The 13,818-nt window shown below is 39.4% G+C and overlaps 1 protein-coding gene across 1 annotated transcript in view; it reads right to left on the reverse strand.

Annotated features, from left to right (window-relative positions):
* Positions 1-13,818, reverse strand: part of SHTN1 (shootin 1) — a 45,069-nt gene that overhangs the window by 21,811 nt on the left and 9,440 nt on the right. The window contains exons 5-7 of the mRNA XM_059821394.1: positions 12,081-12,175; positions 1,364-1,510; positions 48-201 (exon numbers count right to left, since the gene is read on the reverse strand). Of these exons, the coding sequence (XP_059677377.1) occupies positions 48-201; positions 1,364-1,510; positions 12,081-12,175 (396 nt within the window). The remainder of the gene's footprint in view (positions 1-47; positions 202-1,363; positions 1,511-12,080; positions 12,176-13,818) is intronic.

Below are 13,818 nucleotides of genomic sequence, written 5' to 3' on the forward strand. Positions count from 1 at the left end.
ACCCCCCCAGTTGTATCTCTAAAGTGAAAGTTATTACATGATTTTACCTGAATGCTTTAGATCTCTAGCTTTTTCTTCTGAGTTCTGACACTTAAGCTCTAGTTCCTTTTTATCTTCTTCCAAAAGTTCTAGTTGCTGTTTAAGACGACTAATCTCCTTATGCAGTGCTTGATTCTCTAGCTGCTCTTCCAATTCTTTGATCTGCAGTTGGCAAACAATAGCATTCGTCACAATAAAAAGTATTTTCTGTCCTTCCTTTTGACAAATAACCCATTAGGCACAGTTATTCCTGAAAACATGATGTTATAGTATAGGAGTGAACTACAACTCCCAGAAAGAGGACAATTTTTGAATGAGAGCTGGACAGATTTCTTCATTTGAAGCACGAGAACACTGACATTTTTGTTCTCTTACTGACTGCTTCCACTGACAGGTTGGTTATTTAAACTCCCTTGTCTCAACTCATGCAGATGCCAGTGGGTGAATTATGGAACATCAGGTTTAGAGGCAGCATTCAGGTGCAGAGTAGCAATCAATTCCCAACTCCCTAAATATGTACATTTTGCTCTAGACTTCAAGGAGCCAAAGATGCAGAGGTTTTCTATGAACTGCAAATCATTCTTCCAAAATACTCATTCAGAAGCATGTGAAATTACATACAGTCTTAGTATTGCTGCATTGATGAAAGCACAGGAACTGTCTACCTATTCCCAGCATTATTCTATTACCAGAGTTTTAAGAACAGGCCTTACAGCTAAGGGAAAACTTGTTTTCAAGCTTTCAAGTAAAGCAATAGTGATTTCTCCCAGTTAGAGACTGATCTAGTCCAGTTTCAAAGAATATATTTGTTTAGATCCTAGCACTTTAGATCCTACCACATCACTTTGTAGCATTCACCTAACATTTTTCTGCTCCAGTATGTCTGGCTCTTCCCCATGCATTTCTTTAGCAAGTGACCAGCAATGTGAACTGCCTACCTCTCACCTTCTGCTCTTCTTAGCTTATCCCCCCCAAAATACCCTTTATATTACTCAACGTGCAAAATATTCTTCTGTCACCTCTTCACTTAATGGATCTTCACATAATGTTTGTAATTAAGCTTGAGCTTTACTGGCATCCAGAATAAAATACTTAACTAAATCAGAGCCTTCAGGCTGAAAAACCTTCAGGTTTTGTATTCATGTCTTACCAGTGAACCAGAAGAAGGCAATCACAATCTTCTCTGAAGTTTAGTTTTTGGATTGTAAACTCTTCTGGGGGACAAGATCTCAAATGATTCTGAACATAACAAATACATGACACTCCTTCAATTCAGGAGGCTTTCAAAGACTTCTGCATGAGATTAAAAGTAATCCTGTTTTACCTTTTGTTGGTGTTGAAGTCTCTCTTCTTCTAATGTGTGGGTTAGCTTAGCATTGTCATCCAAAGCCTTCAAAAGCTGCTGATCAGGAGCAGAATTTTGCAGAAGCAACTGACTTTGCCTTTTCATCTTGTTTTGTTCAATAAACATCTGCCAAAACAAAACCCATACCCAACAAAAACAATAGTTAAGCACAGTCTAATGCCATCCTGGAAAAAAAGGCAATTAGAAAGAAAATGAAGATGCTAACGTTGTGTTAATAGGGTAGAGGTAGAAGGAAAGAAGGTGAGAAGAAAAGGGAAAGAAAGTTTGAGAGCAAAATTCGCAAGAGCTAAGCTCACACTGAAAGGAACCAGGTGTTTGCTGAGAGAACCACCCACTGCTGCACCTCAATTACCCTCATGTTGGCAGCATTCAGAATTTAAACACATCTCTGAATTTTGTTTCCTGGAAATGGGAACAATCTGATCCCTATTCTGGGAGCTCTGGAGATTAAAAGAACCCTAGGTGGAGGAAAAAAATGTCTGTGAATTGACAGGCTACCTCTTCAAACACATCTGCAAGCCTTGGCATAAAGCCCACTTATTTGAGGGTTACCCAGATACATGAATGATGTAGAGTCTTCAGGAAATAAATTTCAGCCCATGTTTGTGTAATCAGTGTACGCACTTGCCCCGGGAAGAGGCATTTCAGGGCAATTTCAGTCTTTTAGTTCTGATCCTTGTGTTCATTCATCTTCCCCAGTTATACTTTTGATGTGGGGAATGGATACATTGGGGGAAAAAAAATAATCAAATAGTCTAGAGACTTGACACTGATAAAAATATTGCATATTTCTCGAGGCTCCACCTAAGAGGTGCAGAGGCTGTCAGCACATGCAGCTTCCATAAGAAAGATCTGCTCCTTCCAGACTGTTTAGGAACTTGGGAAAAAAAGAAGATTGCTTCCTGCCCAAAAAAAATTCCTAGTGAATTTATTCTGCATCTTGACATCTCTTTCAGGTAGAGGGTTGCTCCCCAGACAACAGAGGCTTCTACTCTTGACAAACTCAGCTGTGCCTATTCTTACAGCAGAAATAGGGATTGGGTCATGCTGAGGTTTCAGATGAGTGTGCACAGGTCAGCAAAGCATGCCACTTATGGCAGGAGAACAGAGAACAGCCTGAGAACGCAGACACTCCTTCAGACTGTAAAAACACTGTTGTATAGCACAGCAAAAGCAAGGAGCTATTTTAAGAATAAAGTACTAGAAATACAGAAGTTCCATGAGATCTTTTCAGGTTCCCATACTATTTATTCACAAAATTGCAGATACAACATATGGTTTCTTCCCATCCGGTGCCACTGCAATGCTATGTGATTTATTTAATTTTTTAATATAATTGAAATTTAAAGAAACATCAGCTGATGCAGACTTGTGGCAAGCTTTCCACCCAGTGCTTTGCACGGAGACTTCAGCTGAGTATTCCTAGCAAGAAACTCTCTCTCTAGCTGTACATACAGCCCAAGAAGCCTGCTGACCAGGCTGAACTTTTAACTCACAACGCAGCCTGCTTGACCCTGCGTGCCAAGAAGAGTCAATTGATGCGGCCTTAATACTAATAAAACCTACAATGAACACTTCATTGGGCAAAGCTGTGCCATGGGGGTAGGCAATAAAGGACTGGAAGCATTCGATGAAGAGGAAACAATGAATAGAGGCTCTAGTACTATGTTATAAAACAAACAAAACCAAATTTATGACAATACACAAGCCACTGTGGCATGGTGCAAATGTGCACTGGACATCAGCTCCCTGTCCCAAAATTCTGCCAGTAAACCCAATTATGCTTGCATTACCTTACACTAGTAGGGCTGTGGCAAAAACAATTCAAAGGCAAAAGAAGTTCAGAATCGAAGCTACCCACCCCAAGCCGTAAAGGTTTGCCCTTGTATTGCAACTCATCCATTTGATTAACATTTTGTCTTCTTAAAAGAAGCAGCATCTTTGAAACATCATACTTTAGAAAGGCCTCTAAATCACTGCTGAAGAACTCAACACTGTTTCAGAGCCTCCTGCTTTCCTGTTAAGTCAGTCAAAAGTTATTTAACCCTGACAGAAACAACATCTCTCTAGAAGCCACTTTTAGCAAACATTGCAGTTTACCTACTGTGAACTTTCAAAGCAAAGTGAAAACTTGGGTTTCATTTTTTTGGAATGTGAAAAATAGTTTGAGGTGATAATTCCAGATTTTTGTCCTCTGAGTTTCTGCCACTAAAACCAACAGAACAGAGTTGTTCCAGCCTGAGGGAGCAGAAAGCTGCCAAAACAAGAAGAAATCAAGTAGAGCAACTTCAACTTGAGCAGATACTTCACCAAATGTAGACAATTCATATTCACTTTGTTTCATGCTCCTCTGCAACAAAATGAAAAAATCCTCTTGAAGAACTGGGTGAAAACCTTTTCATTCAGAAGTTTTCACATGAAGTCCTGCATTTTCAATTAGCTTTATAAACTGCCTTCATGACATTGCAAATATGTTCCTGCTTACAATTTATGTGAAAGTGTCTTCTCCACCACAGAAACTTTTGTTGCTTATAACTTAATGCTGCAATCAGATACATGGGAATCAATTTCTCATGGGGAGTCCCATCCAGAAGTTACTTACACACGTCTCCTTAAAGTACCAGCATATTCGAAATGGAAGAGACAAAACTAGACAAGATGGTCATGGCAGATAAAGCAGAAAGAGAGCTCGTGATGAACTGATTGCAGGTTTTTGAGAGGTTGCTCTGGGTGTTTGACATGGGATAAAGAAGACCCTTAGAAATTAGTTCTAATTTAAAATCAAAGTAATCAAGTCCTGCTTCAGCAGGGCAGAAACCTGACTGCCTGCACAAGCCTGAATATTAAAGTGACTGCTGAAAGGGCAAAACAGCTACTAACAGGATTATTTGGACTAGGTGGAATTTAACCAATTGATGGATTAGTTCCGACTTTGCCACCTGCTAGACAATTATCTGCAGAGTATCCCAATCAATGCTAGAAACATAAGTCGATGCTGGAGGCATCTACTGAAACCACGACTGCAACTAAAGACAGATCACAAAGGACAATAGTTTGTTTACACCTATCATTTTAATTTTAAAAAACTTCAAGTGTTGTGCAAACCAGCTAGGTATCTTTCACCCCTGAGTTTACAGACAGAAGCTCCAAAGTGCAGGAAATCTGGGACATGGCCACTTTCCATCAGCAGAGTTTGCACAAGATTTGGGGAAGGGGAAAGAGAAGGGGCTGAAATCCTGAAAATAATAGAAGTTTTTCCCTTGACCTTAATGGGGCCACACCTCATTCTCAGACCCCTGCTCTAACCATTACCCTACAGAGCGTACACTGCAGCTGGTTTTTTGTTTACACCAGAGCTGAAAAAGGAATTCTTCCTCATTAAAAAAGTTAGAAAGCAACTCTGTTAGTGTCAAGTCCCTGGGAACTTCAATCCTTGTTCAAATAGCGATCAGGGTATAACTGGATGCTTACCAACTAACTCATCTCCCAGGAGCAAAATGAGGCCAAAGGAAATGCTTTCATATCCGTATGTTGCTACATTTCCATCTATACATCGTTTGGGTATTCACTACGTAGAATAACTTTTTTGTCTTAGCTACAGTTTGAAGGCAGAAGAATGTCCATAGTTTGGACGTTGACCTAGAAATGCACTCTCTACACTCAAACTCAATACTGCACATCAAGCAATGATATCAGCCTCATATGAGTTACAAATCCCTTGTGGTTTAGTGGGTTCATAGGTGTCTGAAGTGCTACTCAGGAAAAAAGCTACAACAAATAAATAGGCCCTGCAGTTAGGACACAATCCAGAAAACTTACTTCAGCGCACACTTAATTTTAAGTGCATGTGGCATCACTCAGATCTGAAAATTTTGTATCCGGTGCTTATGTACTTCCCCACCTGGGAACTGCTTCTGTGGAAAGTAACTGTCGTGTTATGTCAGACAGAAAGAGAAGATTACCCAAACGGCTAATACCAAGGGCATGGAAGGCACAGGACAAGGCTCTCTTTAACAAAAAAAAAAAAAAAACATCATGAAGTATGGAAAAGCAGAGTGATGCATTTCTGGCAATGTGCTGTGACCTTCATAGACTTCCTCCTTCAGAGGAGCCAAAGACTAACCCTAGTTGGATTTTCAAACTGCCACAGAAAACTAATTTACTCAGATTGGGGGAACTGGAGTAGATGAGTTAACCCTATTTCTTGTCCATCATTTGCTTCTCACCACAGAGGTGCTTGGAACATGTATGTTGAGTGTGAGAAAACTGAATCCCCATCAGCACTAAGACTTCCTTAAAAACACAGTATTATTTATTTTAACAGCCTGTTCTGTACAAAAGGGTTTGTCAAACTACAGCACTCATTCTTCACTTATGAGGCATAACTGCCCAAGGCCCAAAATAGAGGGGGGGGGGGGGGGGAAATCTCTATTGTTATTTATTTCTTCATTTCCTGCAGTTAACAGTTTTCTTTTTGCCTTGGTAGAAGTATAGCAATACATTATATAACACTCACAGCCTTAACAGCATTTAGACACCACCTAATATATTCAGAAATGGATCATATACCACATGAAAAAGGATGAAACCTCTTCACTTTTTTCCCCAATAGATTAATTGCCTGAACAAAAAAGAGAAAGGGGGAGGGGAAAAAAAAAGAAAAAAAAAAGAGAGACCAAAGAGATAGTTTCCTAGAGCATACATCTGTTACCATTTCACAAGCGTGTTCTTGAGAAAAAGCTTGATGAAACATATTAGTATTACATCATGCTTCAAAAGTGGTAACATTCAAGCTCAGGAGAATTCAAGTACTAACCACTTATCATGTCTCTTTAATTATTATTTCCAGTTCAGTCAGCTGGACTGCAAATTAATTATCTTCAGATACCAGTTTCTGTCAAACTATCCTTGGTAATGCACAGAGTGTGGTACTTGTAAGCACAGAGTTGCTCCATGAGCACTGGTTTTGCAGTATCCACTCACAGATGCAGCACATTAATGCAGAAGTCCTCACAAATTAACCCAAAAGGTCACAAATGCACCTGAGGAAGAGTTCTTTGGGAGCTCGTGCCATCAAGATAACCAAATCCATTGCATACAGCCTCATGAGTAGTGCAGACATCTGTTAAGAATGACAGTAATTTTTCCTAAGTCTTATAAAATGATAGCCACCTTTTATCTTTCAATAAGGGAAGATTCGGTCCCAGATTAAGTAATGCCAGCTGTGCACTGGCCCAGGTATGGCATGGTGGCATTTTGAGGTAAACAAGTTAAATGCAAACATGTTGTTGTATAATAGTTTCTTAGAAACACAGACATAGGTACAGTACGCTGTTTTAATGCATATGTAAGTATTGAGAATTGGAGGGAAAGTCAAGGAAAAGATGAATGATGCACATTACAGATTCACTTTATTTTTTTAATCCATCTGGATCACAGTTCCTTTGAATGCAGCCTTTCAACCTCTCAAACCGCAAACTATTTTACAGATAACCATAAACATTTGGGAAACCCTTAATTTTTTTTCCAGTTTTGTGTTTTGAGAAAAAGCCTACGCTAGCCTCAAAGTGAGAGGAACCCCAACAAACCTGCTGAGCAGTTTGACACTTCATTTCTATTTATCCAAGATACAGAGGACAGAAACAACAGCTTAATGCTAACTTTTGAGAGCACACTCTGGGAGGTTTCCAGAGTAACTTGAGGTGCAGGGGTTGTCTCCATGCCAGCACACACGACAGTAATAAACTGTTCACTTTACAAAATATTGTTGCAAGGCAGGATGTATGCTTAATAAACCATTTATGCCAGATTATTTTCTTAAACTCCTGGGATTTTTACATTTCTAAGACTTTCAATTTACTTCTCTCACTGTGTTCCTCCCCTTTTGGCTTGCTTTGGCTGCGTGTATTGTATTTTGCTCATCTTTGTGGAAGAGTGCTTTTCAGGGCTAGCCTCTATATTATTGCGATGGCCTTCAAGATACTCTCTGCCTTCCTTTGTTTTCTTACAAACTGCTCCACAAAGAGCTGAGAGATCTTAGCATCTCTTAAAACATGACACTAGAAATCTGGATAAGCTTGCCAAGATTCCTGTGTTAACAACCCTGTTTTATTCAGGTAGGTACAGATTTCTCCATGCCCCCGCCCCTTACACACTCTATTTATTTAGTTCTTTTATGCAGATTCCTGTACCTTTCACAATGGATTGTGACTCACTTCAAACCCTCTTTCTTTTTCCTTCCCTCTCTCCACACCACAGCTGACAATATTTACTCAGTTTCTTTAGAACCTCTAAAGAGCATGAATTCTAATGTTTGAAGTTGGATCATTTTTGATTAATTAAATATATATTATGGTGGTGCCAGCAGCATGACTATAATTAAAGCTGTATTGGATTTTTTTTTTTTAATCAAAAGCTCTGATTTTCAAGTGTTCACTCATTCCTATATGCGCCTGCTGCCTCCCTCTCTCGCTCCTTGTCTTTCCTCTCCCCCCATCTGTGTTTGCTTCTGCACACATGCTCACCCACCCATTATCTCTCACACCTGCACTCCCAATTGCTCACGTTCTGTAGTAAACCCTCCTCGCTTGTCAGAAGGGCAGGATGCAAAGGGCATCCCTTGGAAAAGCAGCCTGTGCCAGTCGCTCATCTGGTCTCCTCCCATTGCAGCCGCAATGCAACCGCAGGAGGGCAAAGCTAAAAGATGAAGCCATGCTATGGAGAAAGGGGTTCGTCTGAATAAACGGACCAACTGCCCCCATCAAGGCAAGTTTCAGATACCTCAGCCCCTTAGAAAGACAATGTACCCACCACCAAACAAGCCCCTCCACAGGCAGCAAGCCCATATTTCAGCAAGCTAAAAAACACATCAATGTCACAAACAGTAATATGAAACACTAAAATGTGCCATTCCAAAGTCTATGCCGTGGTGCTGCGGTGACACCCACGATACACGGAGCCTATTTCTTTTCTCAAACTGCTCCAAACAAGTCAAGTACAAAGCACTGAACACACAGTGTTTCCCTTAACTCAAACGTATTCCTTCTCTCAACATTGCACAGCTTATCACAACCAAACATTGTGGCTTCTGCAAAACTCAAGCAAAAGTCCAGCAAGATTTTTGTGTTTTCCAGAAACATTTTATAGGGACAGAGAAAACGTGGCTGATGAAAGAAAGAGAAAGCAGAAAAAACCCTGCACGTCCTTAGCATAATCCAAACAGCTCCTGTAAGCACATCCTAGAAACATCAGCTCTCAAAACACAGCTGTGACCTTGCAGCATGATCCATACGAGAGGACACTCATACAACCTCACCCGAGCATAAAGCTTTGCTGTTGTGGATGCAGTTGTGGGCCAGAGCCTGTGTCTCTCATGTCTCAGGTCACTCAAGGGACACCATCAGTGTGAAACCACGTGAATGGTAACAGATTTTTAAAGTAATTTGAAATGCTACTAGTTCCCCAAACACAAATGAGCAATGCCTTTGTCGTCACATGCTCCTGTATTTTAAAAAACTTTCCAAAAATCTTTCCAAATAGCACGATACAAAAGGAAGAGAAGTAGGTACACAAAGAAAAGACTAACGCAGGCCTGAAGTGCACTATTGTAATGACTCCATTTTGGACTGCAGAACTTCACAGAATGAAAAGCCTCAACTAAAGAGCTGCGTTGTCAATCTGCAATAACGGGCCCCATATTTTCGGAAGAGACAACAGCTAAATAATGACAAAAAACAAGCAAGAGGTACTTGTTAGCAAATAATCAATTTGGCACTGTACTTAACAGCTTGCCTGTCAGTTTGTTATTCAAATACAAAAAGAACTTTAAATATCCTCTTTCAAAATGTATATAGCTGTCTGAATATTACAGTTAAAAATCTAAACAGAAGCAACATTCTGGGCCCAGAGTATCAGATAATACTCTTTTATGATCTGAAAACCAGCTAACTACGCATTTATAAATTACTCATTTCTGAGAGATGTAAGACCTTTACATACAATCTTCTGTTGTCAGTTAATGAACAGAAGCACATAATTGTTATGTACTTCAGAAGATAAAGCAAAGCAACAGTATGAGATGCATGATAGATACTGTAATAATGCATGCTAAATGAACATGCCTAACATTCTTAGAAATTTGTTTTCTGAAAAAAACAGTTCTGCAGATATTACAGTCAACAAACACCGCTAATAAAACAATAATGCCTGCACTGTCTCAGAAGGTTTAAAAAAAAAAGAAGTGCTTTATAAATACAGCTATCATAAAAGTATGGGTAATGAACAAATCCAGGTATCCTAAATTTAAAAATAGTTGTAAGAAGGTAACATTTTATAGCACGTATTGATAATAGTCTTGAAAAAATCCAAGTGAATACTTAATAAACATAGGCAATATTTTAACAACTTTTGGTCACTAATAAATGCCTATGTCTTTAATAAATTTGAATGGAATTTGCAGATCTCATTCTTATTTCTGAAAAACTACAGTGAGCCTTTGATCAAAATGTAAATGGCCCGATGGCACTGAAGCCATGGCAAAGGGAGGTGTCCAGTTCTGCTCAGCAAAGGAATTTGGGCTCCATCCCACAAGGCTCTGTAAAAGTGGGGTTTGGAGGAGGCTGCATGTGCAGTCTCTTTGATTTCAGAAATCACTCCTCGAGTGATTTCTCTCCCACATCTCTTGACTCTAACAGCATCCTGAAAAGTCCATCTCTGTACTTAAAATTTGGGAGTTAAACAGGACGTTTTAATAATTAGTAACTAATTTTAATTTCTATAATTTCTTCTTCCTTTGGGGGGGAAATGTGTCAGCTGCTTTAGCTTTGCCTGAAGTACAGTTAAATTTTCAACACGTGGCAGAGATACTGACAACAATAGGCAGGAGACTACAGGTATGCATATATATATAAGCTATATAAATTTAAATTTACCTCAATTACAAGTTGACTCATCAAATGATCAAAGCTTCAGTAGTGGAACTGATAAGCAGTCTAAAGCTAGGTTATACCATATTCCTGTATGAATGAAAGAGAATCTGCCAAAGCTTAATACACTTGAATTTGCAAATACCTTTCTCCTTTTAGGGTGAGCACCCAACCCTGTTACCTAAATGCAAATTTTCCTATTAACAGAAAGAGAAATTGATCTGTACTTAGAAGTTATTAGGTTTCTGCCAAGTTAGCTCCTTCAGTGGGTTTCCCAAAGGGTCAATGGGGTGACCTTGCAAGGAAAGAGTGGCAAAAGGTGGAATGAGGAGAAAGAGAACCAGTACCCTTGGCAGAGGTGCTCTGAAGTTCTCCAACCTTTGTACATGGCACAGAGAGAGTGTGCTCTCAGGCTCGAGAGTGCAATTGCAAGCAACATCTGGGTCTACTTCCTTGCCTCTAGCTTCCAGATTTTGAAATTCGTTTACAGTTTGTCTCACCCCCCCCCCCCCAAATTGTTTCATTTAAAATGTTGCTATACGATTCTGTTCATGTCCAAACCACTCAAATACCCAGCAAACCCCCACAAGATTAACAGAACACAGTATGCATATTCACTATTTTCTATACAGGTTCAAAATGTATATATGTCCTTGCTTACAGTCACTGACTGAATGCAGTTAGATGCACAGGAGTTACCACATACATTTTTAAATTTTTTGAGAAAGAGCAGCACCAAAGACAAAAAGCAAAAGAGCTCTCTATTCAGACAAAGCTGACTTCCTGAATGCTAAATACCTGCTTGCTGGCAGCCATGGTTTCAAAATCCAAAATCCACTTCGTATCAGATGTTTCCCTTATTTACAATATTTCAATACTGATGACTCATGTAATTTTGATATATAACGGTTTTCTTTAAAGATGATGTCCCTGAAAAATGATTACTTAGGAAGCCCAACTTTTATTAAAACAAAATATTGAGGCATGGCTTGGGATAGAAAAGCTTGAAAATATGACCCAATTGCCGAGCTCTCAAAATCCAGAGTGCAAACAGAAAAAGCACATGAGAGAAAAACCAAAACAAAAATAAACTAATGGTTTTATAGGGCTTTGGTCTATCAACAGAATGAAAGAGTTTGTCAGCATTTTCTAAGGCAAACATTGCCAGTCACAAGCCATCAGAGCAACCACCAGCCACTCCACAGTGCTACCCAGTAACTCATTTTCCTCTTTGGGAGTTTATACCTTTTCTAGAAAATGGAAACAATTTTTTTCATCTTGAATGCTCCCTGCAGTACATTATTCGAAAGGCATATGTTAAAGAGCAGCCAAACTTGCACAAACCTCAACAAAGACTGTGTTTTTTTGTGAGTTCACATATTTTTCAGGAAAAACACAGTGCTTCAAATTATATCACTACAAAGGCAGCTAATCCTTCCCAGATCCAACCACTATATATACACCACATTGAAATGTTGTGGCTGACTAAGCCCATTATAAATTTAAAGCCTCGCTTTAAAACGGGAAAGAGGTGCGACTGCATGGATAATTCTAAAGTGCTTTATAAATGCTGTTGAAATAGTAAACCCATTTTACGGATGAAGTACAGATGTTAGCTAAGTACTATGTGGACATTCAAAGACATCTTTTGTACGAGAGCTGGGAATTGAAATCAAGTCATCTAAGCTGGTAGGTTTCTGCCCAGTTGCAATGTCTTCATTTTACAAGATCCCTTTTTCTTGATTACTCACCTCTTGTGCAAACGACTCTGCTTTCTTCCGCAGGTTCTTTTCCAGTTCAAAGTTTACATGAAGCTCTTCATATTCCTCTACTGCCAGCACAGACACTGTTTATAAGAATAAAACAAGTTCAGAAGTAAAAGTGGGATGGATCAAAGTAAGAAGAAAGTACTGATTGATTTACCCAGATAAGCTGTTATTCCCCAGTAACATGAATCCTTGAATGAAGGCATAACCTTGTTTTACATTTCCATATACAGTCCGCTTTGCAATATTTGTCCTATTTGCTCTAAACCTCACTATATATATATGCACAATTACTGATCTTCTGAACAGAGTAATAGTCCTCCCGCCCAGACTCAAAATCTGCAGTAACAGGCATCATGTAGCACTGATCATATTTTGCCTCTTTGGGTGTAAGCGACCAAAGCCTCAAGAGAGCCTTGCTGAATCTATCAAAGATTACTATGTTATTTTGGAGGCACTCATATTTGCCCCACTGGTTTGAGTGAGGCTTGATGTGTCCTTTTACAACAAAGATTTAAAGGACCCTCAAGAAGACAGCAGTGCAATTTTGTGTTGCCTGTATTTAAACTGTGCTTGCAAAACTGAGACTCGTATGGGTGGCTAAAGCAAACCATGTGGTGTGCTTCCCCAAACCATTCTGAACAGGCCTCAGTCCAGGACAGCAAGCATCATTGGTAAGTACTCAAGTATCATTTATTCTTAATATGTCTCAGTGACCACTTGCAGTCTCTTGATAAGCTTTAGCTCTTACTGGCTGAAGACTAGTTTTCAAGGTGATGACATTGGATTTCTAACACTGTCAGACACAAGTTCCTTGCTTTTTTGGGGACAAGCGTAACAGTTTTTAAAGCTACGTACAGTAAGTAGTACTTTAGACAGTGGGATACACATCCCAGCGCACCTGACTCTCAAAATGATGTTAACATAAAAAAATAAAAAAAACCACCCACAAAAAACCCAACAAACAACCCACACACTTAGAAAGATTTAAGATAAATTCAACAACTCTGACTGAAATGCATTGATTACACAGCTCCAAGACAGTGCTGCACAGACACAGAATATAGCAGGTAACAAACAGATGCTTTGGTAGCTCATTTCAAACATACAAAAATCTTGCTTTATGTTGCCTGTGCATTAGGACCTAGCCTGGTATAACTCCTTCCTGGAAAACAGGCAAACGTGAAACAAGAGGTTGTTCATTTGATCATGCTTAGAAAAAAGAAAACATTTCAGAAACATTTCATCTGCCACACTATCCCATCAAAAGCTTCTTCAAGTTGATCTGTCTAATCAACCTATCTGAAATTTGGTGTTTTAAGAATCTTCAAGTACTGCCTGTCACAGGCTTAAGCAATGCAGACACATGGAAGAGGTAAGAGATGAACACTTGGTGGAAGCTTACAGGATATGCCCTACTATACCTTGGCCAGACCCATTGTCTTCCACTTCAGGAAAATGTGAAACAGCCAATGAAACTTCTAACCAAAATATTTTTAATTTTACAAGGCTAAATAAGCAACAAGAGAAAAGGGCACAGTAATCCAAGGCACTAAAATCTTTCCCCTCCCCTTTAAACTTCTTTTGGGCCAATTACTTCTCCTGTGGAAGCACTTGCCTTCCTTAAACAAAAGCTTTCCTTTTCTGAGCTGTATCTCTTTTTAGACTTCCCCTACCCTGGTTTTACCTCTCATCTCTTTTCAGTAAAGGAAAGTCACTGCTC

Source organism: Gavia stellata, chromosome 9 (genome assembly GCF_030936135.1).
Source record: "Gavia stellata isolate bGavSte3 chromosome 9, bGavSte3.hap2, whole genome shotgun sequence".
Classification (NCBI taxonomy): Eukaryota; Metazoa; Chordata; class Aves; order Gaviiformes; family Gaviidae; genus Gavia; species Gavia stellata.